This window comes from Schistocerca nitens, chromosome 5, assembly GCF_023898315.1.
Source record: "Schistocerca nitens isolate TAMUIC-IGC-003100 chromosome 5, iqSchNite1.1, whole genome shotgun sequence".
Taxonomy (NCBI): Eukaryota; Metazoa; Arthropoda; class Insecta; order Orthoptera; family Acrididae; genus Schistocerca; species Schistocerca nitens.
The window spans coordinates 382,178,689-382,203,515 of record NC_064618.1 but is presented as its reverse complement, the minus strand read 5'-3'; the positions used below and the strand labels follow the sequence as shown (position 1 = coordinate 382,203,515).

At 39.2% G+C, this 24,827-nt stretch overlaps 1 protein-coding gene across 1 annotated transcript in view; it reads right to left on the bottom strand.

Annotated features, from left to right (window-relative positions):
* Window positions 1-501: 501 nt before the first annotated feature.
* LOC126259312 (tryptophan 5-hydroxylase 1) overlaps window positions 502-24,827 on the bottom strand; it is a 279,275-nt gene continuing 254,949 nt past the window's right edge. The window contains exons 11-12 of the mRNA XM_049955989.1: window positions 7,700-7,929; window positions 502-1,004 (exon numbers count right to left, since the gene is read on the bottom strand). Of these exons, the coding sequence (XP_049811946.1) occupies window positions 743-1,004; window positions 7,700-7,929 (492 nt within the window). The 3' untranslated portion in view covers window positions 502-742. The remainder of the gene's footprint in view (window positions 1,005-7,699; window positions 7,930-24,827) is intronic.

Genomic DNA, 24,827 nt, shown 5'->3' with positions numbered 1-24,827 from the left:
ACAGTGACATGTGTATGCACATATCATCATCAGTTTTTTTTTTACACATGTCCCAACAAAGTACTAACAACATTATAAATAAAAGCAGCATATGGACAATGTGCATTTTTTTGGTATTCAGTCATAATTTTTTAACTGAACAGAATAAATTCTGGGCACAGTGGAAAGTGATTCAGACACCAACAGAAAACAGAGTTTTTCAGCAGAAGTAATTAAGAAACTTCAAAAGAGAGAACTTTTAGTGATAGCATTGAATCATGGTGCCTGAATGCAGTCCACTACTGAACAATGTCCATAAAACAATAAAAACAAAAACAAAATTGAGAGCTTGTAAACGATTTAGATACGTATTGTAATACACTGAAATAATCTATAATTAAATTCCATGTGGCCCTATATGTATCAGATCATAAAGACTGCAAAGTAGTTGAGAAAACAGTATTTGCAGTAAGGAAATAAAACTCAAGTTAAAGACATGTAACTTTTACTCAGCTAAATACAGGTAGTAAGCAATGTTTCTGGGGTGACATGTTCATGGGAATGCTCTAGTTAATACAAACATGTTTCTTGCAACAGACATGAATGGTGAGCAATTATTTGGTAATTATACACAAATTACCACTTTTTATACAGCAAATGAAAAAGTGTTAAATAAATATCTTTTATGCTAGATTAACTAAAAAAATAGCTTTTTTTGCATTTACAGAGAATTATGAATGTGCCATGTAAGCTATTAAGTAACTTAATTTGGTTCAGTTTTAATATCATCATCTTTCTTGTCTTCTATGTTTATGCCAGACTGCAATAGATTTGTAATACTCTCAACATCTACAGTTTCATCTTGTTCGTGTATCTTCTTAAGTGCATTGCTGACAATGCAGAGGTCACCACGGAGTTCTGATACCAGTGCAGCTATCTTCTGTGCACTGCTTAACACTTCAACACTTTGTGTGTACGGATTATAACGAACACCAAATGGCCGCTGAATGTGACTAGCATATGCTCTGAAATACCAACAAGAAAGAATTAGAAAAGTTAAGATATAGAATTCTTCACAAGAAAAGTATGCTGTCTTACAGAATACAACATGTGTAAGATAAGAGACAATAAGGATGAAACAATATGTAATGTGTGAAGAATTGTTTTCTCTTTTTCAAGGATATTGCTTATGTTGTAAATGAATATGTAAAATTCTCTTTGTGGTATAAATGTGGCAATTTCAAGGTGAAAACATTTCATTTGCAAGAATGGGCCATACAGTATAAAACTATATCTCAATCTATCTACACTCACGTTCTACAAACGAATATGAAGTGCATGGCAGTAGGTGCTTCCCATTGTAGCACATATTAGGATTTATTTCTTTTCCATTCCTGTACAGAATGCAGGAAGAATGATTGCTTAAATCCCTTCGTGTGTGCTGTATTAATATAATCTTGTCTTCAAAGTTCTTATCTGGACTCCTCACTTAAAACTGTTTCTAAACTTCATGGACACGAACTCATCTTTGCAGTGGTGCAAGAATTAACCTGGGCCAGTACAGGTGGATCCTTCTTTGTTAATGAACATTTGAAAATAGATTTCAGCATTTCTGCTTCCTGTTCCTGTATCATCTGTGAGTGTTTGGACACTAACTATGCTGCCAGTGATAGCCTGAATGTATGACCAGAATTTCTTTGGATTTGGTGAGAGGTCTTTCAATAAGATTTTGCTTTACTCATTACTGAGGGCTACACACATTGCCTGTTTGATAGTGTAATGCAACAACTCAAAACACCTCATTTTTTGTGAAATATGGAAGAACACAATACAAAAAAATTAAACTAATTAGTTAATGACTCTAATGATATATTATTAATATAGTACTTACTGTCTCTAATAATCATCAAAAAAGATAAAATTGATAAAAAAGAAGCTTTTTGTTTCCTGGTCCATAGTATCATTTTGGAATACATATCTCCAAGCAACAGCCCAATATGCTTGCAGCAAGCAGAATCATCGATTTAGATGAACACCCAATGAAGAATTTCTACATCAACTAGCACAAAGTTAAGTAAATAAGATTGTTTGACTTCCAATTACCTATAATAACTTTGTAATTACCCCAAAAATGGATGCATTGTTTGTTTTTTGCCAGTTTTGCAAACTTTGTTAGTACCTTGATTACTGAAACCAACAGAGAAAGCCAAATGTGTTTAATTTAGCATATGCCTATAACCTTATGCTTTGAATACACCATCTGTGATGTATTTCCTCAATTGAGTAAAAATAATGCAATGTTAACTGTATTTTATAAAGCCAACAAGTAAGAGGACAACATTTTGATCTGCTTATAACCTGATATGATCCTTAAAGAAACTGTCAAGTCAGCTGGTTGCTGTCATCTGTGGCAACACAGAAAACATTGCCTGCCATGACTTATTTCAAAAGCACATACTCTCCTTTTCTACAGTTTCTTTTTTTTTCAATTCTCTTAAACACTGAGTGATGCATACCAGAAAACTGTTGGTTACATATTTAATTTCTAAGTTTCTTGTTGTATGTATGTAATTGTTTTGTTGAGTTGTTGTTGTTTTTTTTGTTTTTTAATTTTTCCATTCTGCAATGGAAACACCTATGTGGAAAGGGCGGACTGCTACTCACCACATTGAAGAGGCACTGAGTCGCAAACAGTATAATGAAAGATAATGCTCAATCAAACAATGGAAAAGCCAGGATGGAATAATGAAAATATTATGAAAAGGGTAGATTGCTACTCACCATATAGTGGAGATGTTGAGTGGCAGGCAGGCACAACAAAAAGACTGCCAAACAAGTGAGCTTTTGGCCAAAAGACCTTCTTCCAATCTAGACAACATACACACGTTCACACAGGCACAACTCACACCCGCATTACCACTGGGTGCCAAGGCCAGACTCTGAGCAACTGTGCACGGAGTTAGGGGTAAGGGGAAGGCTGTAGTGGGGAGGGGGAGGGATAGCAGGATAGAGGTTGGGGACAGAATAAAGTGCTGCTTGTTGGAGCGTACAGGGATGTAGTGGGGACATCGTAGGGCAATTAGCTGTAGTCACGAGGTTAGGGGTTGGTGGGAGCGGAAGAGGAGAACACTAAAGAGACAGTGCGTGTGTTGATGGAATAGCACTACACAGTCTTCTATTCCAACAATGTACTCACAGTAGTTCTTTTCCTTTTTCACTCCCCCCCCCCCCCCCTCTCCCCATCAATCTGCCAATGCACATAGCTGCCCTACCCCGTCCCCACGACTTCCCTGTATGCTCCCACAAGTAGCACTTTACCATCCCCTACCCCTACCCTGCTATCCCTTCCGCTCCGCTCTCCACCCTCCTCCTTACCTGCACCACCCTAATTTAATGCGCAGTAGCTTGCAGTCCAGCCACAGCAGCCAGAGCCAGTTGCCATATGTGTGTGAGTTGTGCTTGTGTGAATGTGTGTGTGTGTTTACTTTAGAAGAAGGCCTTTTGGCCTAAAGCTCACTTGTTTAGCAGTCTTTTTGTCATGCCTATCAGCAAGGCAACATCTCCACTATAAAGTGTGTAGCAACCTGTCTTGTCAAAATATTGAAAAAGAATACTAGAAATACGAGGGCGGTTCAGAAAGTAACCTCCGATTGGTCACAGTGCGGGTTGTGGGGGGAGTAGCGACGCCATCTGTGCGTTCACGCACTCAACAGGTCAGTCGGCATCAAGCCGTGGTCGAGTGAACGTCGTACCTGCACTAGTTTAGTTTTTGTGGCAGTTTGATATGTGTGCTGCAATAGAAAACCCCGCCAAATGTGAAGTGCGTGCTGTCATAAGGTTTTTTACAGCCAAAGGATATTCTGCAGCAGCTATTCATCGTGAGCTTTGTGCCGTGTATGGACCAAGAGTTATGAGTGAAGGAGTTGTCCGTGAATGGGTACGTTTATTTAAAAGTGGACGAGAAAACGTTCATGATGAAGAGAGGAGTGGTAGACCATCATTGGTGACTGACGAACTCGTTCAGACAGTTGATGCAAAAGTTCGTGAAAATTGACGTTTCTCAATGTCGGAGTTGTCTACTGGTTATCCACAGATTTCTAAGACTCTCTTGTACGAGATAGTGACAGCAAGATTGGGTTACCATAAGTTCTGTGCATGATGGGTGCCCAAAATTCTTACCGACCACCACAAAACTCAAAGAATGGCCTCTGCATTAGACTTTCTGTCACGTTATGAGGACGAAGGAGAACCATTGTTAAACAGAATCGTGACCGGTGACGAAACCTGGATTAAGTACGTGAACCCTGAGACAAAAGAACAATCAAAGATGTGGGCACATTCAAATTCGCCTACCAAACCAAGAAAAGCCTCGCAAGATTTTTCTGCCAGAAAACTGATGGCAACGGTGTTTTGGGATGCCAAAGGGGTGTTGTTGGTTGAATTCATGGAACGTGGTACGACCATTAATCAAGACGTGTACTGTGAAACAATAAAAAAGTTACGACGGGCTATACAGAACAAACGCCGTGGTATGCTGACTTCCGGTATCGTTTTTTTGCACGATAACGCCCGTCCTCACTCTGCTCGCAGAACAACGGCCCTTCTTGAGTCCTTCAAGTGGGACGTTATCAACCATCCACCTTACAGCCCAGACCTGGCGCCAAGTGATTATCACCTCTTCATGCATTTGAAGAAATGGCTCGGGTCACAGCGGTTTGATGACGACGAAGAGCTCAAAGATGCGGTCACAGGCTGGCTCCAGGCACAAGCGGGTGATTTTTATGCAGAAGGAATTTCAAAGCTTGTGAAGAGATACGATAAGTGCCTCAATCGCTATGGAGACTATGTAGAAAAATAGTGCAAAGATGTAGTTGTAAGATGTATATATTAAAATATTTTTATTTAACTTGGTGTATTTTTTTAAATCAACCAGAGGTTACTTTCTGAACGGCCCTCGTATTTTGACTTTCAGAGAAAGTCCTTCTTCATAAGTAGAAAAATCATACACACAGCCACTGTCTACACTCTACTGCATTTTCCTATCTGAAAGCTGAAATATTTGTAGTACTTCCATTTTGCCTGCCTGCCTGCCTCTTCTATGTTGTGAGTAGTAGCACTCTATCCTTTGCAAATTGTTCTTTCCAATCCTGTACATAAATGATTCTTTGCTTCTTGTGTAGAGACCCAAGTTTTAATTGCAAACCACCAAACTACTTTAAATTATTTTAAACATTTTATTGGTACAATGATGGTATAGAATGGAAGAGATTATTTTATATGAAGAGATTTGTTTGTAAGGAACAATTCAGTTCCATTAAGGAAGCCAATCCTTCCACCTTCCCTGACAAAAAATAAAAACACAGATAAGTAAATAAGAATGAGAGAATATTAATTTGTTATGAAGATAATGTTTCAGTATATCTGAAAGAAATAGCACCTTAGAAAAATAGCAATACGAGATAGGTGAGGCATATATTTTTATGCATTTGAGGAAATTATTATTATTATATAGGGTAAATAGTATATTGTAATAGACCAGTCTTTGCAGCTAAGATCTCTAAGTGGCAATTGCACCATGAACTCTTAAATTACATTTTCATGATGGTACTTAATTAGAAATTTGCTCAATTGGATTGGCTTTAGTATATTGTTTCAAAGAACTACATTATGTATGATTGCATACATAATCACTTCAACAGTATATGTGCCAGCTACACTGAAGAACCAGAGAAACTGATACATCTGCTTAATATTGTGTAGGGCCCCCGTGAGCACGCAGAAATGCTGCAACACGATGTGGTATGAACTCGACTAATGTCTCTAGTAGTGCTGGAGGGAATTGACATCATGAATCCTGCTGGACTGTCCATAAATCTGTAAGAATATGAGGGGATGGAGATCTCTTCTGAACAGCAGGTTGGAAGGCATCCCAGATTTGCTCAATAATGTTCAGATCTGGGGATTTTGGAAGTGTTTAAACTCTGAAGGGTGTTCCTGGAGCTAATCTGTACCAATTCTGGAATTTTGGCATGTCATACTGTCATGCTGGAATTGCCCAAGTCCGTCAGAATGCACAGTGCGCATGAATGGATGCAGATGATCAGACAGGATGCTTACTACGTGTCACCTGTCAGAGTTGAAACTAGATGTATCAGCAGTCCCATATCACTCAAACTGGACATGCACCACACTGTTACAGAGCCTTCACCAGCTTGAGCAGTCCCATGCTAACATGCAGAGGATCCATGGATTCATGAAGTTGTCTCCATATCTGTACAAGTCCATCTGCTCAATACAATTTGAAATGAGACTTGTCTGAATAAGCAACATGAATAAGAGGAGTTGGTAAAACTACTCAATTTGTTCTTATTCATGGACCTACTTTATTTTGTGGTGCGAGGTTTAATTTTTCTTCAATGAAAGTTTCTTCTTCTTCCAGTTTGGGTAACGGATGGCTAACTGTAGCTTTCGTTGCTTGTAATAATGCAGGAAGAGCCGGTTTGGAATCCTTTGAAAGTCGGGAAATCTTAGCTTACCGTACTATACCTGTTTCTGAGATTATTATTGCTAGTGAGGGTTCCTACCTATTTCCGCACGGGAGTTTGTCTTTGTCTTGCCCGTAGACGTTGTAATATAAATTATGATTGTAGCGTTCACTTATGGGTGAAGGCTAGTGGTCCTTCTTCTTTGGAAGATTGTCGCATTGTGGGTGATTGTACTCTATATAATCATTGAAAGCAGTTGTCAATAAACGGCCCTTTTAAGGGCCACAAATACTACACATTGATCTTGCCAAAAGCCGAGAAGCGATTCTTCTTAGTGTTTTAGCTCTCTGGGATGCTCTCTGGGCCAATGTCGATGTTGATGGGCCCAGGTGAGGTGTAAAGTTTTGTGTCATACAGTGATCAAGGGTACATGAGTAGGCCTCTGGCTCCAACATCCCATACCGATGATGTTTCATTGAATGGTTCGCACGCTGATACTTGATAGCCCAGCATTGAAATCTCTAGCAATTTGCAGAAGGGTTACACTTCTGTCACTTTGAACAATTCTCTTCAGTCATCATTGGTCCTGTTATTGCAGGATCTTTTTCTGGCTGCAGAGATGTCAGAGATTTGATGTTTTACCAGATTCGTGATATTCACGGTACGCTGGTGAAATGGTTGTATGGGAAAATTCCCACTTCATTGCTACCTCAGAGATGCTGAGCCCCATCACTCGTGTGCCAACTTTAACACCACGTTCAAACTCACTTAAATCTTGCTAACATGCCATTGTAGCAGCAGTAACTGATCTAGCAACTGCGCCAGACACTTGTTGTCTTATATAGGTGTTGCTGAATGCAATGCCATATTCTGCTTGTTTACATATCTCTGTATTTGAATACTCATGCCTATAGCAGTTTCTTTGGTGCTTCATTGTATATTGTACTGTTTCATATTGGAAACACATGTACACTTTGGGAGTGGTTCGTCCCTTAGTACACTTTTCTACACCTCTTTTTTGTGCTGGAGTGTATATAAATAACTTTTAAGAGCATAGGCCAACAAGTGTAATGTATCACAATTATGAATTGTTTCATGTCATTTAACTGTGAAATTTGTACCCATAACCTCATCAAAAAACTTATGTCCATTGTAACATTCCTTAACTATCTTGTCCCATATCTTATGTACCCATAAATTCATAAAAAATTGATATATTGAGTTGTAATTGTCACCTCATTTTCTCCTTTGCTTCCTCGAATGAATCTGTGTAGTAATAAGCATTCTGGAATGCAGTAATGATACACTCTTCGTGACAGGTCACATCTGGATTAAAGCGTTTTATTTTCTCTGTTGCTGTGACAGCATGGCGAAGCTCAGCAACAGATGACAAAAGTCCAGCTCCATATACTCTCAGTTGACCATCTTGCTTACACAAACCAAATTCAACTGTGAAGAAGTAGAGCTGTAAAATACAAAATTTTGATTTGATATTCTGAACAAAAATTGTTAAAAATTAACTGCAATTAAAATTTATTATCATCATCATCACCATCATCATCATCATCATCAAAATTATTATTATTATTAGTATTAGTATTATTATTTATATTTATTATGAAGAGGATGGTGATTATGATGGTGTTTTCAGTTTACAAACACTGTGACTGTGTGCTTACAAAGTGCCATGCAAGCTGACATTTCAGTTATTTCAGTATTTGTCTCTTAATGAAATGATTCTGGAATATGACTGTAAGGATTAAACTGCATATAGATGCAATATAAAATATGCGGTTGAAATGGCCGTGAGTATTTTTTTATTGGTCCCGTAAATTGTGATTTGGGACCAGTCAGGTTTGCTACAGTAAATACAATTTATACATACTATGGTTTTGAAAAAATAATTCAATACATATTGCAATTTGGTATCATATCTATCAAAACAAATAAGATGATAGAAAGAACAGTATGGTTAAGAATATTTGATCAGTTATATTAATTTTATGGTGTTCCAAAACTTGGAAACAATAAATTTAAATTTGGTATCTGTTACAAACAGGATGGCAATTGCTTATGGAGCGTAATACAGCATAACACACTCCTGCTCTCCAAATGTTTATGCTTGCTATATTGATATATAGATTATACCTCTGTGTAGTGTCATAAGAGAGAAAATCACAGTTATGCTTCAAGACTTTTTTTGTCTTTTAAGGGGCTTTTTTGTGAAGAATAGTGCTTCATAGTTATGTAAACAATTAAAGGGCATTATACTGAGACTTTTAAATATTGGTGTGGAGATATCGCTGTATTTGACATGTTTTATTTTTCTTACAGATTTAGAGAACATATATTCGAAGAAGACTGTTTGTTCATTATGCTGCCACCATCATATATCTTGGGTAGAGGTTATGAGAATAAGATGAGAGATTAGGGCATATACAGAGACATATAGACAGTCATTTTTGCCTCACTCGGTATGCAAGTGGAACATGGCAGAAAACTAATAATATAGGGACAAAAACCCTCCACCACGAACTGCACAGTGGCTTATTGAGTATATATGTAGATGCAGAAACAATGGCTTGTCATATGCTTTGAGATATTTGAAAATATATGTGATAAAAATCATGGAACAAGTGTGTAACATTAATTTGACATTCAAACCGCAATTTGAAACTTCTCCAAATTTTTGCCATGGTATGTTTGGTCTATTTACTGCTAAAACACATCTAAAAGAGCCACATTTTTTAGGGTATCATTACCAAATTTTTATTCACGGTATGGTTCTGCCTTCTCTTGTCTCATGAATTTTGGAATTACAAATACTGAGAGTGTGTAATAGCAAATAAAACAAATTGCTCAACAGAGGAAAGGAGGATTGACCTGATGGTTTTTATATTTACAGTGGGAGAGAACAGCTGAGATGCCATTAACATATAATGAGAATAGTGGCAGGCCCAACACTGATCCTTGCAAGACTCCTGATACTGCATTCGTTTACTTTTTCTTCTAATCATTACACTATGTAATGTATGAGTGGAACCATTGTACAGCAGTTGAAGAAAAGTTAGGCTTTCAAGTTTAGCAAGTAAACTGTCAGAGTCCACAGTGTCAAATGCTTTGCTGAAATCTAAAAATCGCATAATAGTCGGTGCTGTTTGTCCATGACTTGTTTTAGTTTGTCAGTCACTTTTATAAGACCAGTCATCATGCTGCGATTTTGCCAAAAACCAAACTGGTATTTATCTAAAAGGTTGTGGGATATGATGTGAAATAATTAGTGAGCTGTCCACAAGCTATATATTCTAAAGGCTTGGATAGTGCTGGTAGTATTCAAATGGGTCTATAGTTGGAGAGTTCTTAGGTAATGGTTTTATGAGTCCCTGCTTCCAGTCTGATGGGAAGGAGCAAGAGATTAGAGAATTCTTAAAAATGTCCCTTTATATTGGGTGGCAATGGATCAATGAGAAAACTGATCATTTGCACTGCAATATTATTGTGTCCTGCAGCTGCAGAATGAATTCATGCAATTGACTCCCTGACCATGTTAGGGCTTACAGTCTGCAGAGATAAATTTCCTCGTATCCACTAACCACTGATGCACTGAGGGAATCAGTAGTTTTTGCTCTTGTGTGTTGGTCAAGTGTAGATGTCGACATTGTGAAATACTGATTTATGCCTTCATTAGTAAAGATGTTCAGCAGCAGATATGGGTTTGCCTGTTTTTAGGCCTCCTAGAGTTTTTCACAGTACGGCACATCTGTGAAAGTACTCAGTGAGTGGGAATACCTGAATTTTGCATATCTGATGGATTGACTTGCTTGGTTGCATAACTGCCTGAATGTGATGTGATTATCATATGTTGGGTGTCCCTTGCATTTCCTGTATGCTGTGTCTCTAACACTTACTGTTTTTAGGGGAGCATCCTCCACACCCTATGAGGTGGCTTATTAAGTATGGATGCAGATTTAGATTTTTAAGACTGTCTGCAGATTTAGTTTCTGACAGCTGCTTATGTGCTTATTCCAGTTAAGACCACAATCATAACATTGCATTGATTTTATGTAACCATGGAGACAAAACACCAATGGTCTTAGCTGTCTGTTGCCTACACCAAAACTAAGTACATTTTGTGATATTTCTCTCTGTCATTCCAAGAAAAACAACCAATAAGATTCTATAATATTGTGCTCTGTAACTGGACTGAGCTCATAAATGGTTTCCTTGATTACTATGTGTTTTGCTGTGCCTTTGTTGCAACTTGTCTAACAATTACTTTTCTTTTGTTAATAAATCCTTTGACTCATTCCTCATTCTTGAACATTCTCCTGTATGAAGAGATTTCTTGAATATGGTGGATGAATGAATGAATGAAAGAATGAATAAATGATTAAATAATTACATAGGCACTCAAATGTGCATGATGTTGCGGTCTTCAACAACTACATTATGAATTATCCTATTGAGATCTTTCTCCTGTAATACATAGTCTTTTGAACTGAATAGGCAGGAACTGTACCTTCAGTACATTCTGTTGTTTGGAAACCTCCCTGACTCAATATTTTCTAGTTCCTATCACTCGTTTGCTTATCTACTTTTTGTACTTAACATAGTTCTGTCTGCCCAACCTTCTCTTCCTGGTCTGTTTGTAGTGTATCTCTCTATTTTGTAAACTTCTCTATTGATAATCTCCATGATCTTGTGTTTACTATATATTCAATTCTTTTAAATTTGATCCTACTTGGGCACTTTTCTCTTAAGCTTAGATACTTACTCTCTGATTGTCTTTTCCTACTGCCTCACTTGTACTTACTCTCCCTTTTTTGGCTCCCTCACTCCCCCCAAGTAACCTTCCACTATCTTCACTTTCTCAAGTCTCCTTATCTTCCTGTCTCCTTACCTTCCTGTTTCCCTAATCTGAAGCACCACTGATGTCAGTACCATCATAGTATTCAAGGTGTAAATGTCTTTGCGACAAAGAAGAACACTACTAGGATAGATCATAAGTAATTAGCTACTTTTATGAGCTCCCTCAGAGTGCTTAATCTTTAAGGAGTACTTTAAGTTGTTTCTAAAGCTGTTGTTTTCTGTATATCACATGTTCTCCATTAAAAAACTAACATTCTTGTCACATGGTCAAGAATACTGATGAGTAGTTGGATTAGAGGTAGCATTCATGTTGTCACACCCAGTAAGTTGCACTACACTGCTAAGATATAGTTATACAAAGGATGGACAAGATTCAAGAGCTCAGTGAATGTGATCACTGTTAGATCATTGAGGTCATAAATACAGGAAATTTCATCTCAAAAGGCACACAAGCACTGAACTGCCATGGATCAATTATGCCAAAGGTATAATGTCAGTCATCCAACACAATAAAAAAAAAAAAAATGTGGATAATGAGCTCACAAGAGGATATCTCAGATTGTTAACCTAGTGAGGTGGTGCAGTGGTTAGCATACTGGACTCACATTTGGGAGGATGACATTTCAAACCCCAATCAGATTGTTAGGTGGATCACAATATGTCAGACCATTTACTTCATCACTATTTGACAGCACTATCTCAGCAGCTATACACATAAGTTTAATAAATATGAAATATTGCACTGAGGAACATCCTGTCCACAATCCTTCCACCATCCACTTCATTCTCAATCTCTGAAATATTCTGATCCATCTTTATACTATATCTACTCCTACACACTCACCATATGGGTCATAACTCGGTAGAAAATCCAGGTGCAAGACTTGTTCTATACGTACACTCAACACATCCTGTTCCAGTCTCATCACAGGCATATCCTATCATATCAGAGCCAGGGCCACCTGTGAAAGCAGTCATATCCATAGCAGTAGTGATAGAATACTGTGACACAAAGGAATATTGATGCATGGTGATCCACTTAGTGTCCCTGAAGGCATGCACTTGACGATACACTCAACCCCCAGGATGGTTATCCTGGCATTCCATTAATGGGTGGCAAAATTCTTGTGACTAGGCATTATGCATCGTTTCTTGCCTTCACCACCGGGGAGGAAAATGACTTTATGCAGGGGTGTTATAAATAGGCAGGCTATGTGACTTATCGGCAGTGAAGAGTTTGGTGACAGAGCTCAGAGGACCTGAATACAAAGGCTGACAGCTTCCACCCTTCATACTCCCTGGAGTCCAAGGTTCCATGCCATCAGGCTGCCCATTGAATTCTGTAAACATGGTGGGCCTTTGCCAGGTGGCAACAATTCCACTGACAGTAAGTGAAGTTGCCTGCAAGGACACCGCTTTGGCATCAGGTAGCCATCACTGCAGTCGATCGTCAGTGCACTAACTCTTACAGCATACATGGTCCTGTGGTTCTTGGACGTGGCCATCTCCACTACATCAGGTAGAAAGACACCTTGGGTCAACAGCAGGCCTTGCCCACCAGACAAGGGAAAACATCTGTGTTTCTTTTCATTTGATGTAACAAGAAGTTTTATTGTAATCTGCCTATGTAGTTGCTCCTCCTCCACCCCCACCCTCCCACCCCCTCCCAATCTTTGGCAGACTTTTGACTCCACTGCCCACTGGTTGAATCCACATTATCTTACAGGGATTCCAACTACATCATGCCTGGCAAAAGCAACATTCTCCAACTTCCCAGTGACAGACTGTAGTATCAGCCCGTTACAGCTGGCAACTGTGATGGGATTGCTCAATTAGGGGGAGAGCTTTTACCCTTCTGATACTTGTTAGGGGTTTTGCCAAGGTCAGCACTCCAGCAATGCCATTGTGATTAAGTTTCAGCCTGTGCCTACAGTAACCACTTGTGGGTTTTCTTTTTCCTTTGTTCCCAGTTTTGTGTCCACCCTGTTTTGTCCTTTATATACCATATACCACATTGGGAATAGAGGTGATTTCAGCTTGAGAAAGGGGTCCTAGAGTTAAACCTCTGAAACCATGATATGTACTCAGTGTAACCTATCAGGTATTGAGCCTCCATGTTCTGAGTCCCAGGATGTAGTGTGTTGGACATGTTAACAAAGAAGGCATTACACCATGCAGTGCAAAGAAAGCACTTGGCTAAACTATAGTGAGTCTTGGGTTACAGAGAAATAGAGATAAATATTGGTTAAATTTGAGAAAAGTGGAGTTATAAGTCTGAGAGATCATCCAGAGATGTACTCTAGTAGGTACGTTGGATAATGTCCATAGAGTGCCTGAGTTTCTCCCTTCACATTTTGTAGTGCTTTGAGAATTTTGGAGTAAATTCTAGAACCACTAGGCCTTCCACTGTTTCGAACACCTGATATTTCAGAGGTGAGTGGGAGAAACGAATATGCCCTACTGTGCATTGTGTATTTGTATGTGCAGGTCTAAAAACAGTTATGAGAAAAAAATGGACCCGGCAGCTGAATGGCGGCAAACAAGTACCTGCTGTATGGTCCACAGAGTCTCCATGTATGGATTGAGAAGAACAAGGAAACTTTATGTAGTATTCTGTGCTCTTTAGTGTCTCTGTTTATTGTAAAAAGACTAATGAACAATTGAATATAGATTCCTGTGTTCATTCATGTCTTGGACTCGGAGGAGTCAAGACGCATGTTCATATTTTCATATAGTTTTTAAACCAACTCTTATGTCTCAATGTACTTAATTATATCTAAAGCTCGTGATATGATTGAGACAACGAAGATATTTATATGTCTAAGAAGAGAAATTTTTTCTGCATAGCAGTTCTAGTACATTGTTAATCAATGGGTATGTTGACTCAGAAGTTCATATATGTGATCAATAGATTACAGAAAAAAGAAGATATTATTTTCTGTTGCGAAAAACGTTAGATCGTGGCAACACAAGTGACAGGACCCGAAGAAAATGGGAATTTCAGGACAGAAACGGGAGGAAGATATTAGGTGTTGCCATAGCAACCAGGCCTAATAAGATATGAGAACTGTTTCCAATAATTGTATTGAGTCCAATAAACCAATGGAAGAAAGTTGAGAGTGCAACACAGTAAAACACGTGAGAAAGTAATAGCAAGGAGGGGGAGGAGGGGTGGGGGGAGGGGAACGGAGATAAGACCTCAACTTTTTTACTAAGGAGATTGGGTGTGGAGAGTAAGCAGTTTTCACACACGTACATTGCGCCGATGCCGTAACTACCCACCGATGCCGACTGCACCAGCTGCTACTCACCGGTGCTGACTCCGCATCCGCTTGCCGATGACGATGCTGAAACCAACATTCGATGCCGCTGGCATGAATGCTGTTCACTTGCACTGATTACACATCCACTCACCAACATAGCTAGAACTCTACGCCAGGTGAGCGAAAAACAATAATTGTTCCCTAAAGTTGAAGGAACTGTTGAATGATTGTGTAGTTATTGTACTCACTGATGATTACTAGGTCTAAAATCAATAAAGTTATGCATCAAGAAGAGCAACTAGCAGAACCAGCCATGGCTATGACAGTGAATAAGGAGACGCCAGACTGGGCTGAAGTAGCAAATTTAATCAAAGAAATTAAGTCTTAATATAATAGAGGGAAACATTCCACGTGGGAAAAATACGAGGGCCGTTCAGAAAGTAACCTCCGGTTGATTTAAAAAAATACACCAAGTTAAATAAAAATATTTTAATATATACATCTTACAACTACATCTTTGCACTATTTTTCTACATAGTCTCCATAGCGATTGAGGCACTTATCGTATCTCTTCACAAGCTTTGAAATTCCTTCTGCATAAAAATCACCCGCTTGTGCCTGGAGCCAGCCTGTGACCGCATCTTTGAGCTCTTCGTCGTCATCAAACCGCTGTGACCCGAGCCATTTCTTCAAATGCATGAAGAGGTGATAATCACTTGGCGCCAGGTCTGGGCTGTAAGGTGGATGGTTGATAACGTCCCACTTGAAGGACTCAAGATGGGCCGTTGTTCTGCGAGCAGAGTGAGGACGGGCGTTATCGTGCAAAAAAATGATACCGGAAGTCAGCATACCACGGCGTTTGTTCTGTATAGCCCGTCGTAACTTTTTTATTGTTTCACAGTACACATCTTGATTAATGGTCGTACCATGTTCCATGAATTCAACCAACAACACCCCTTTGGCATCCCAAAACACTGTTGCCATCAGTTTTCTGGCAGAAAAATCTTGCGAGGCTTTTCTTGGTTTGGTAGGCGAATTTGAATGTGCCCACATCTTTGATTGTTCTTTTGTCTCAGGGTTCACGTACTTAATCCAGGTTTCGTCACCGGTCACGGTTCTGTTTAACAATGGTTCTCCTTCGTCCTCATAACGTGACAGAAAGTCTAATGCAGAGGCCATTCTTTGAGTTTTGTGGTGGTCGGTAAACAGAACTTACGGTAACCCAATTGCTGTCACTATCTCGTACAAGAGAGTCTTAGAAATCTGTGGAAAACCAGTAGACAACTCCGACATTGAGAAACGTCAATTTTCACGAACTTTTGCATCAACTGTCTGAACGAGTTCGTCAGTCACCAATGATGGTCTACCACTCCTCTCTTCATCATGAACATTTTCTCGTCCACTTTTAAATAAACGTACCCATTCACGGACAACTCCTTCACTCATAACTCTTGGTCCGTACACGGCACAAAGCTCACGATGAATAGCTGCTGCAGAATATCCTTTGGCTGTAAAAAACCTTATGACAGCACGCACTTCACATTTGGCGGGGTTTTCTATTGCAGCACACATTTCAAACTGCCACAAAAACTAAACTAGAGCAGGTATGACGTTCACTCGACCACGGCTTGATGCCGACTGACCTGTTGAGTGCGTGAACGCACAGATGGCGTCGCTACTCCCCCCACAACCCTCACTGTGACCAATCGGAGGTTACTTTCTGAACCGCCCTCATATATATCTAAAAACAAAGATGATGTGACTTACCAAACGAAAGCGCTGGCACGTCGATAGACACACAAACAAACACAAACATATACACAAAATTCTAGCTTTCGCAACCCACGGTTGCTTTGTCAGGAAAGAGGGAAGGAGAAGGAAATACGAAAGGATGTGGCTTTTAAGGGAGAGGGTAAGGAGTCATTCCAATCCCGGGAGCGGAAAGACTTACCTTAGGGGGAAAAAAGGACGGGTATACACTCGCACAGACACACATATCCATCCACACATATACAGACACAAGCAGACATATTCAAAGACAAAGAGTTTGGGCAATGTACGTGTGTGAAAACTGCTTACTCTCCACACCCAATCTTCTTAGTCAAAAAGTTGAGGTCTTCTCTCCATTCCCCTCCCCCCACCACTCCTCCCCTCCTTGCTATTACTTTCTCACATGTTTTACTGTGTTGCACTCTCAAGTGTAACTTTAAGTGAAGAGCTAGATGCACATAATGCTAATTTAAGTAGAGAAATAGACACAGTGAATATTCAAGTAAATAATAGATTGGATGTTCAGAATAAGACTTTCAGAGTGTTAAGTGCAAAAGCAGATGAACAAAATAAGGAATTTAGCCAGTTGTAGTAATAGCAATAAGTGATCATATTACTATTCGTGGTCTCAAATGGGTTATGTGGGCTTCTGTTGCATGCTATGTCATCAACTCGATAAATTTTTTTGTTACATTGAGTCAGGACTGAAACACCTATTACTGTTTTCATAATATGCTCCTTAGAAGCAATTGGATTCTGATTTGATATATCTGCAATTACATCCAGAACAGTCTGTGTTCTCAGTACTCGGTTGTTAGTGCCTGATAAGTATTTAAGTCGCCTTCACGCTGCGCTCTAGTCAGCAGTGGTCTTGAATCCCAGCATCAGCCTGAGCTATTCTTTGAAAGTATTCTCTTATCTAGTTGATCTACATAAACCTGGGTGCAGATTAATAAACTGCAAAGAATATTAGATTAATAGAAAATGGAATTTTATATGAATCATTACATAATTGTGATAAAATGATACATAATTTAACCTTTATGAGATGTGATGTGTAGGGGAGGGTTTGTATTAGTTTTGGAATGGGTGGGTAGTGTAAATACAAACATGGCTAACACAGAACACACACCACACCTTCCAGATGACACTTGCAGACAAATGTAACTTATTCTTCACCATTTGCTGTTCCATAGGGGTTGCTAAGATTTTTCTTTGGGGACTTCAAAGGTGAAGGTGAGAATGACCATCATGTAGGAGATGTTTAACATCATACCTCCTCCAGCTTCTCACTCAAGTACCAGCGAAGTAGGGGTCCTGGGGAAGGGGGGGTGGGAAGGGTTTCCTGTCTTTGGGGCCATCTTCTTTCTCTTCTTTGATGTTAGCAACCATTTCTACCTTTTCCTTTCTTACTTCTCATCTGAGTACTGGTCTATCTTTCCCTCTTTCCATATGCATATACTTCTATCGCTGAAGTCTTTCTTATTTTCCATGGTTTCCAGTAACCTTCAACTTATTTCATACAAGTTGGCCAAAGAATCAGGCTACACAAACACACTTCCGCATACACACACCACAACATGAAGATGAAAAGGATGTGAGAACCATCAAGTGTTGTAGCGGGAATGTGCACATAGAGAAATATGCACTTATGGTTGTTCATTGTGATGGTTCTCCATTGTCTAGGTACTTGAAAAAAAAAAAAAAACCTATCATGTTGATAAGGAGCATAACTAATGAGCATAAGTCATGGAGGATCTAATTGTGACAATTGTTAAGGAGTGTTAGTCTAATAAATATTCTGACGATTTGTAAGATAGTGGGACTCTAATAACCTAAGTAAACTTGTTACATATTGAATGGTGTATAGAGACATAGTATATAGCAAATATGATAAGTTGAAAAGTAGGGGAGGACTACGGGGACTAAATGAAGTATCAAGAAGTGGAGTTGTGGTGTAAAATAGATTTATAACTTTACCAGAAAACATTTAATTATAGTGTTCATAAAGGCATATCTAGGGAAAAGAACCATGATGCCTACTCATAAAGGATAAGGAGGACGCACGCAGCATGTATTGGATGGAAAGGGCAGATAGGCTGACCTATATTGTGTGGACAGGGGTACCAAGAAGGGGATTGACCTGTACCATAGCAAAATAGGAATTAAAAATGGGGTGTACCTACCAAAACGGAAGGAGAAAGGGTACTCATAGGATCAACTCGTATGTGAGGTACTGTTTCTAGAGGGGAAAGGACAGTATTGTGACAATAGTCACAAAATTTTGTGGAAATGATTCTGGTAAGTTTGAATTCTATACTTGACTAGCATTATTATGTTTTTTGAGTGGCAATAGGAACACTTTTATTTTGCCCAGAGTTCCTCCAGACTACAAAAAGTTTATAAATAATAAGACCATTGCGTACTAAGCAGCAGTGCAAAGAATTAGAATGAAGAGTAAAGTACTCAAGTGTCGGGAACACCTGGAGTTGCGATTAGAAATTGAGACAGAGTCCTAACGAATCCTAAATATTAGAGAAACTTACAAGATCATGATGCAATATTCAGGGTTGATGTCACAATAGAGTGAGAGTAGAATATATGAAAGATTAGCTAGAGTTCATTCTAAATTAGTACAAAGATCTATGTTGGAGTGTATATTGCTAGAATTGTATGTGATATAAATTTGCATAATGATTGTATAAAATATTGCGTGTTCGATTTAATGGGGGGAAAATGTAGTGCTTCGAGATTTTTGGAGTAAATTCTAGAATCACTAGGCCTTCCACCGTTTCGAACACCCAATATTTTAGAAGTGAGTGGGAGAAATGAATATGTCCTACTGTGCATCGTCTATTTGTATGTGCAGGTCTAAAAACAGCTATGAGAAAAAGATGGACCCGGCGGCCGAATGGCGGCAGACAAGTACCTGCTGTACAGTCCACAGTGTTTCCGTGTATGGGTCGAGAAGAACAAGGAAACTTTATATAGTATTCTGTGCTCTTTAGTGTCTCTGTTTATTGTAAAAAGACTAATGAACAATTGAATATAGATTTCTATGTTCATTCATGTATTGGACTTGTTTGAGACTAGAGACTTTTGAATTACTTTCAGTCTTGGCTATGAATGAAGCAAGACACATATACGCTATTTGAATATGTGTAAATGAGTCTAATGTTTAAGGAATAAATTAGCTTGGAGAATTTATAGTCTGTGAAAGTTGAAAATGTATAGTGATTGAACTGAAAAGTATTTTAGGAGTACCAAAATTATTTCAAGGATAGAGAAGTATTTTAATAAATTCCTTTAACCATCTATAGTCTTCGGGGAAGAAGCTTTTGGGAGATCGATGTAGCCAATTACCCAGAGAAGAGGATTGGTTGCACACAATGTGCAAGTTAACTGAAATGAGACGTGTGTGCCTTGCAACCCAATACCACACTGTCTCTTATCATTAGAATTTCAGTGCCACACTTCTAATGTAACTGCAAGAAAGCCAAATGTGAATTCTTAAGTACCTGTGATACAATACTATCAGAACTGAAGGGAATGACATGGGAATCAGAAGTGGACTATCACCACAACAGGTTCTACGTGGTTGTGGCATTACCTTAAGTAGGATATTTAACTTTACATCATGTGGGCATTGGTTCAAAGCAGTGCATAATGGAACTGAGATACCAAGCTGATACAAGATGGTGTTACAGCCCATGGCACTATTGCTATACCATGGTCAAAGGTATCTCGGGTACAACTAGCTTGACAGCAAAAAAATCTACCCCAGCTGGATGTTAGAACTAGTGTAGTATGTCAGGAGGAAGGACAGGATTAAAGGTGCGATACTAGAGACTGTGTAAATTGCATAAAATCAGTGAGAAAAATATGATGATTTTAATGCTATTGGTAAAGAATGTCAGAGCGAGAGATAGATAGATAGATAGATAGATAGCTAGATAGATAGATAGATATATCTAAAAACAAAGATGATGTGACTTACCAAACGAAAGCGCTGGCACGTCGATAGACACACAAACAAACACAAACATACACACAAAATTCAAGCTTTCGCAACAAACTGTTGCCTCATCAGGAAAGAGGGAAGGAGAGGGAAAGACGAAAGGATGTGGGTTTTAAGGGAGAGGGTAAGGAGTCATTCCAATCCCGGGAGTGGAAAGACTTACCTTAGGGGGAAAAAGGACGGGTATACACTCGCACACACACACATATCCATCCACACATATACAGACACAAGCAGACATATTTGGGCAGAGATGTCAGTCGAGGCAGAAGTGCAGAGGCAAAGATGTTGTTCAATGACAGGTGAGGTATGAGTGGCGGCAACTTGAAATTAGCGGAGATTGAAGCCTGGTGGATAACGGGAAGAGAGGATATATTGAAGAGCAAGTTCCCATCTCCGGAGTTCGGATAGGTTGGTGTTAGTGGGAAGTATCCAGATAATCCGGACGGTGTAACACTGCGCCAAGATGTGCTGGCCGTGCACCAAGGCATGTTTAGCCACAGGGTGATCCTCATTACCAACAAACACTGTCTGCCTGTGTCCATTCATGTGAATGGACAGTTTGTTGCTGGTCATTCCCACATAGAATGCATCACAGTGTAGGCAGGTCAGTTGGTAGATCACGTGGGTGCTTTCACACGTGGCTCTGCCTTTGATCGTGTACACCTTCCGGGTTACAGGACTGGAGTAGGTGGTGGTGGGAGGGTGCATGGGACAGGTTTTACACCGGGGGCGGTTACAAGGGTAGGAGCCAGAGGGTAGGGAAGGTGGTTTGGGGATTTCATAGGGATGAACTAAGAGGTTACGAAGGTTAGGTGGATGGCGGATAGACACTCTTGGTGGAGTGGGGAGGATTTCATGAAGGATGGATCTCATTTCAGGGCAGGATTTGAGGAAGTCGTATCCCTGCTGGAGAGCCACATTCAGAATCTGATCCAGTCCCGGAAAGTATCCTGTCACAAGTGGGGCACTTTTGTGGTTCTTCTGTGGGAGGTTCTGGGTTTGAGAGGATGAGGAAGTGGCTCTGGTTATTTGCTTCTGTACCAGGTCGGGAGGGTAGTTGCGGGATGCGAAAGCTGTTGTCAGGTTGTTGGTGTAATGCTTCAGGGATTCCGGACTGGAGCAGATTCGTTTGCCACGAAGACCTGGGGGTGCAGGAGGGGAGGATGATGGGACTGGCAGTGGGAGAGAGAGGAAGTGAGGGTGATGGGGGACAGAATATAAAGGAATGTGCCACTCAAGCAGTTGCTCTTTCACAAGTAGAGGGGAATTGGATGTGGCATGCAGTGAAGTGGAACAGTGGATTGGGACAGGACATTAGGAAAGAGGAATAGGAAAAGGGAGATGAGTGTGATTGTAGAATGATGGAAGCAGGGATAAAGGGGGTAGGGGCTAGTGGAGACTGAGTCCAATATTACTGCATAGAAGGAGGTATATAAGGAGGCTTATTCCCGTCTATGTAATTCAGAGAAGGTGGTGTTGGGTGGCAGGACTCAGATGGCACAGGTGATGAATTAGTTATTGAAGTTGTTTATATTGAGATTAGCAGTGTGTACTACCGTTGGTGGTCACCTTTACTCTTGACTACAGTTTGGAAGTGGCCATTGATTTGAACTTATTTTATTTATTTATTTTCGTGTTCCATAGATCCTTGGTGTGAGTGTATCACTAGGAGGTAGAATGTGTCAGATTATTACAGTAATAACGATATCCAAATCGTCATGAGGTTAGAAATTAAACCATATATAAACAGATGCATGAAGTTCAAGTTTTTAACAACAACACAGATTATAGTAATAATACTGATTACACAAACAAATTATAAGTTTTACATTCTAATTCATATAGGAAGCATTCTGTCATCAATTGATATGCCAGTGCTACATAGTCAGTTCTTATAGGAATACTTAAAGTTGAACACTTTGTTCTAATAATTACACACTGTCAAAAAGTTCCTGTAAAGAATAGAAAGAGCTATTCAAAAGATAATGTTTCAATGATTTTTGAATTTAGTCATATCCCCAATGACTGATTTAATATGAAATGGAAGTTTATTGTATACTTTTATGCTTGAATAATGTACTCCTTTCTGTATCATGCTGAGATTTTTTATATCTGTTTGAAGATCATGTTTACTTCTTGTATCATGATCATGATATTCACTGTTCGTTTTGTAAATTGTATGATTATTGTTCACAAAGCACATTAGTGAAAAATGTACTGAGATGGCATGGGGAGGATCCTGAGCTGTTAGAATAATTTTCTGCAACAGCATCTGGGGTGCACTCAAGCCATAATTCTGACGACTCTTATCTGTGCAATAAAGACTCTGTTTGCTCAAGACTGGTTACCCCAAAATATGATTCCATATGTCATAAGTGAATGGAAATATCCTAGGTATGCAGCTTTAATTGTTTCCAAGTCACAAACAGATGAAATTGAGGGAATGGCAAATGCTGCTAAATTCAGTCTTTTACATTGGTCATTGAAGTGAACTAACCAGTTTAGATTGTTGTTTATGTGTAATCCCAGGAATTTGAAAGACGCAACTCTCAATACTTTTTTGTCACCACATTTTATTTCAGTATTTTCCTGTTTTGCATTTGTTGTTTGAAACTGAATGAATTGAGTCTTGTTAACATTGAGTGACAGACCATTTGAAGTGAACCAATCTGGAGCTTCTTTGAATGCAGTGGCCACGGTGTTCTCCAGACTGCAGTTGGGTGTTTTGTCAATCATAATGGCTGTGTCATCAGCAGGGTGAAGTGTGCTTTTTGTGTCATACAGCAAAGCTGATCATTGATAAACATGAGGAAAAGTAAGGAAACAAGCACCAAGCCCTGTGACACTCCACATTTTACTGTTCCCCAGTCAGAGTACGCAGATGCCATTGTGCAACTGTTCAATACTATCTTCTGCCCTCTGTCGTCTAGATATGACTCGAGCCACATCCTTACTTTGCCATGTAATCCTCAGTGCTCAACCCTTATAAGTAGAATTTTGTGATCTACACAGTCGAATGCTTTAGAAAGATCACAGAAGATTCCAACTGATGACATTTTATTATTTTTGGATTCAAGGAGTTGGTTGACAAATGAGAAAATGACTGTCCAGTTGAAGCACCCTTTTGAAATCGAAACTGATTTTTATTAAGGATTTTATTTTCACTAAGAAGATCTATGATTCTCTTGAATGTTAATTTCTCTATGATTTTAGAGAGACTTGTTAAGAATGAAATTGGCCAGTAATTGGAAACATAAGCTTTATCACCTTTTTTGAATAGTGCTTTCACAGTTGCATATTTGAGTCTGTGAAGGACAGTACCTTGATTTATGGACTCATTAAATATGTGACAGACAACATCAAGAATAAATTTGCAGCAGTGCTTCAGTACTTTGATAGATTTATTATCCACACCAGTGAAACTTTTATTTTTCATTTGCCTTATTACCTTCTCAATGTCTTCGGTTGTAATATAGGGTACATGCATCTGACTAATTTTGTTCTGCACTGCTTTTTGTAGAAGGCTCATGGCTTACTCTAGACCCTTTACAACCAATTATATCTTGTACTATCAAAAAATAGTTGTTGAAGATATTGGTTACTATATCACCTACATCTACCATGCTTCCATTATGACACATAACACACTTCGATACTGTCTGTATCTTCTGTAATTTTTCCTGTCACCCTTTTGACCACTTTCCAAATACTTTTTATTTTATTATTTGAATTGTTAATTTCAGATTTAATAAAGATGCTGTTGCATTTTTAATGACACTCTTTGGTATGCTACCGTATAATTTGTAGTGCTCCCTACCCTGAGGTTTGTTAGAATTTCTGAGTGAGACATAAAGCATTCTCTTTGTTTTACAGAATGTTTTGCTTCCCTTAGTGAGCCATTGTCCGCTGCAGACATTCAGACTGGTGTTTTTTGAAATTCTCTTGGGAAACACAGCTTCAAAATAGGTAACAAATTCATTCAGGAATATGTTAAATTCATTGACATCTGTAGCCTGATGTACTGTGTCCCATTCCAGCTGCTGCAAATGTCTGCTGAAGGTTTTCAGATCCTCACTATTGATTAGTCTAAAAGATCCATTGGTGAAACAACTCTTGTTAGATGGGTTTACATCATGCATTTTTAGCAACTGAGCAAATAGCTGGTTGATAGTCTCTGTAGAAATTACAGCAAAGCAAGTACGTGAATGTGATACACAATGTATCACTTCCAGAGTCTGTCACTGACAGGTGGGGGGGTGGGGGGGGGGCAATATTGCTTAGTCTGGACAGGATAAAAAAGCAGCTCTTTCACCCAGTCATTCAATCAGTCAACAAAGAGGTTAGGACTATGTCGAAGCTGGGAGATTGATGCAGGAACAGAGATGGATTTCAGTAAAACTCTTTACTTTACATCAAACTGAGGCAGACAAAAAAGGTATG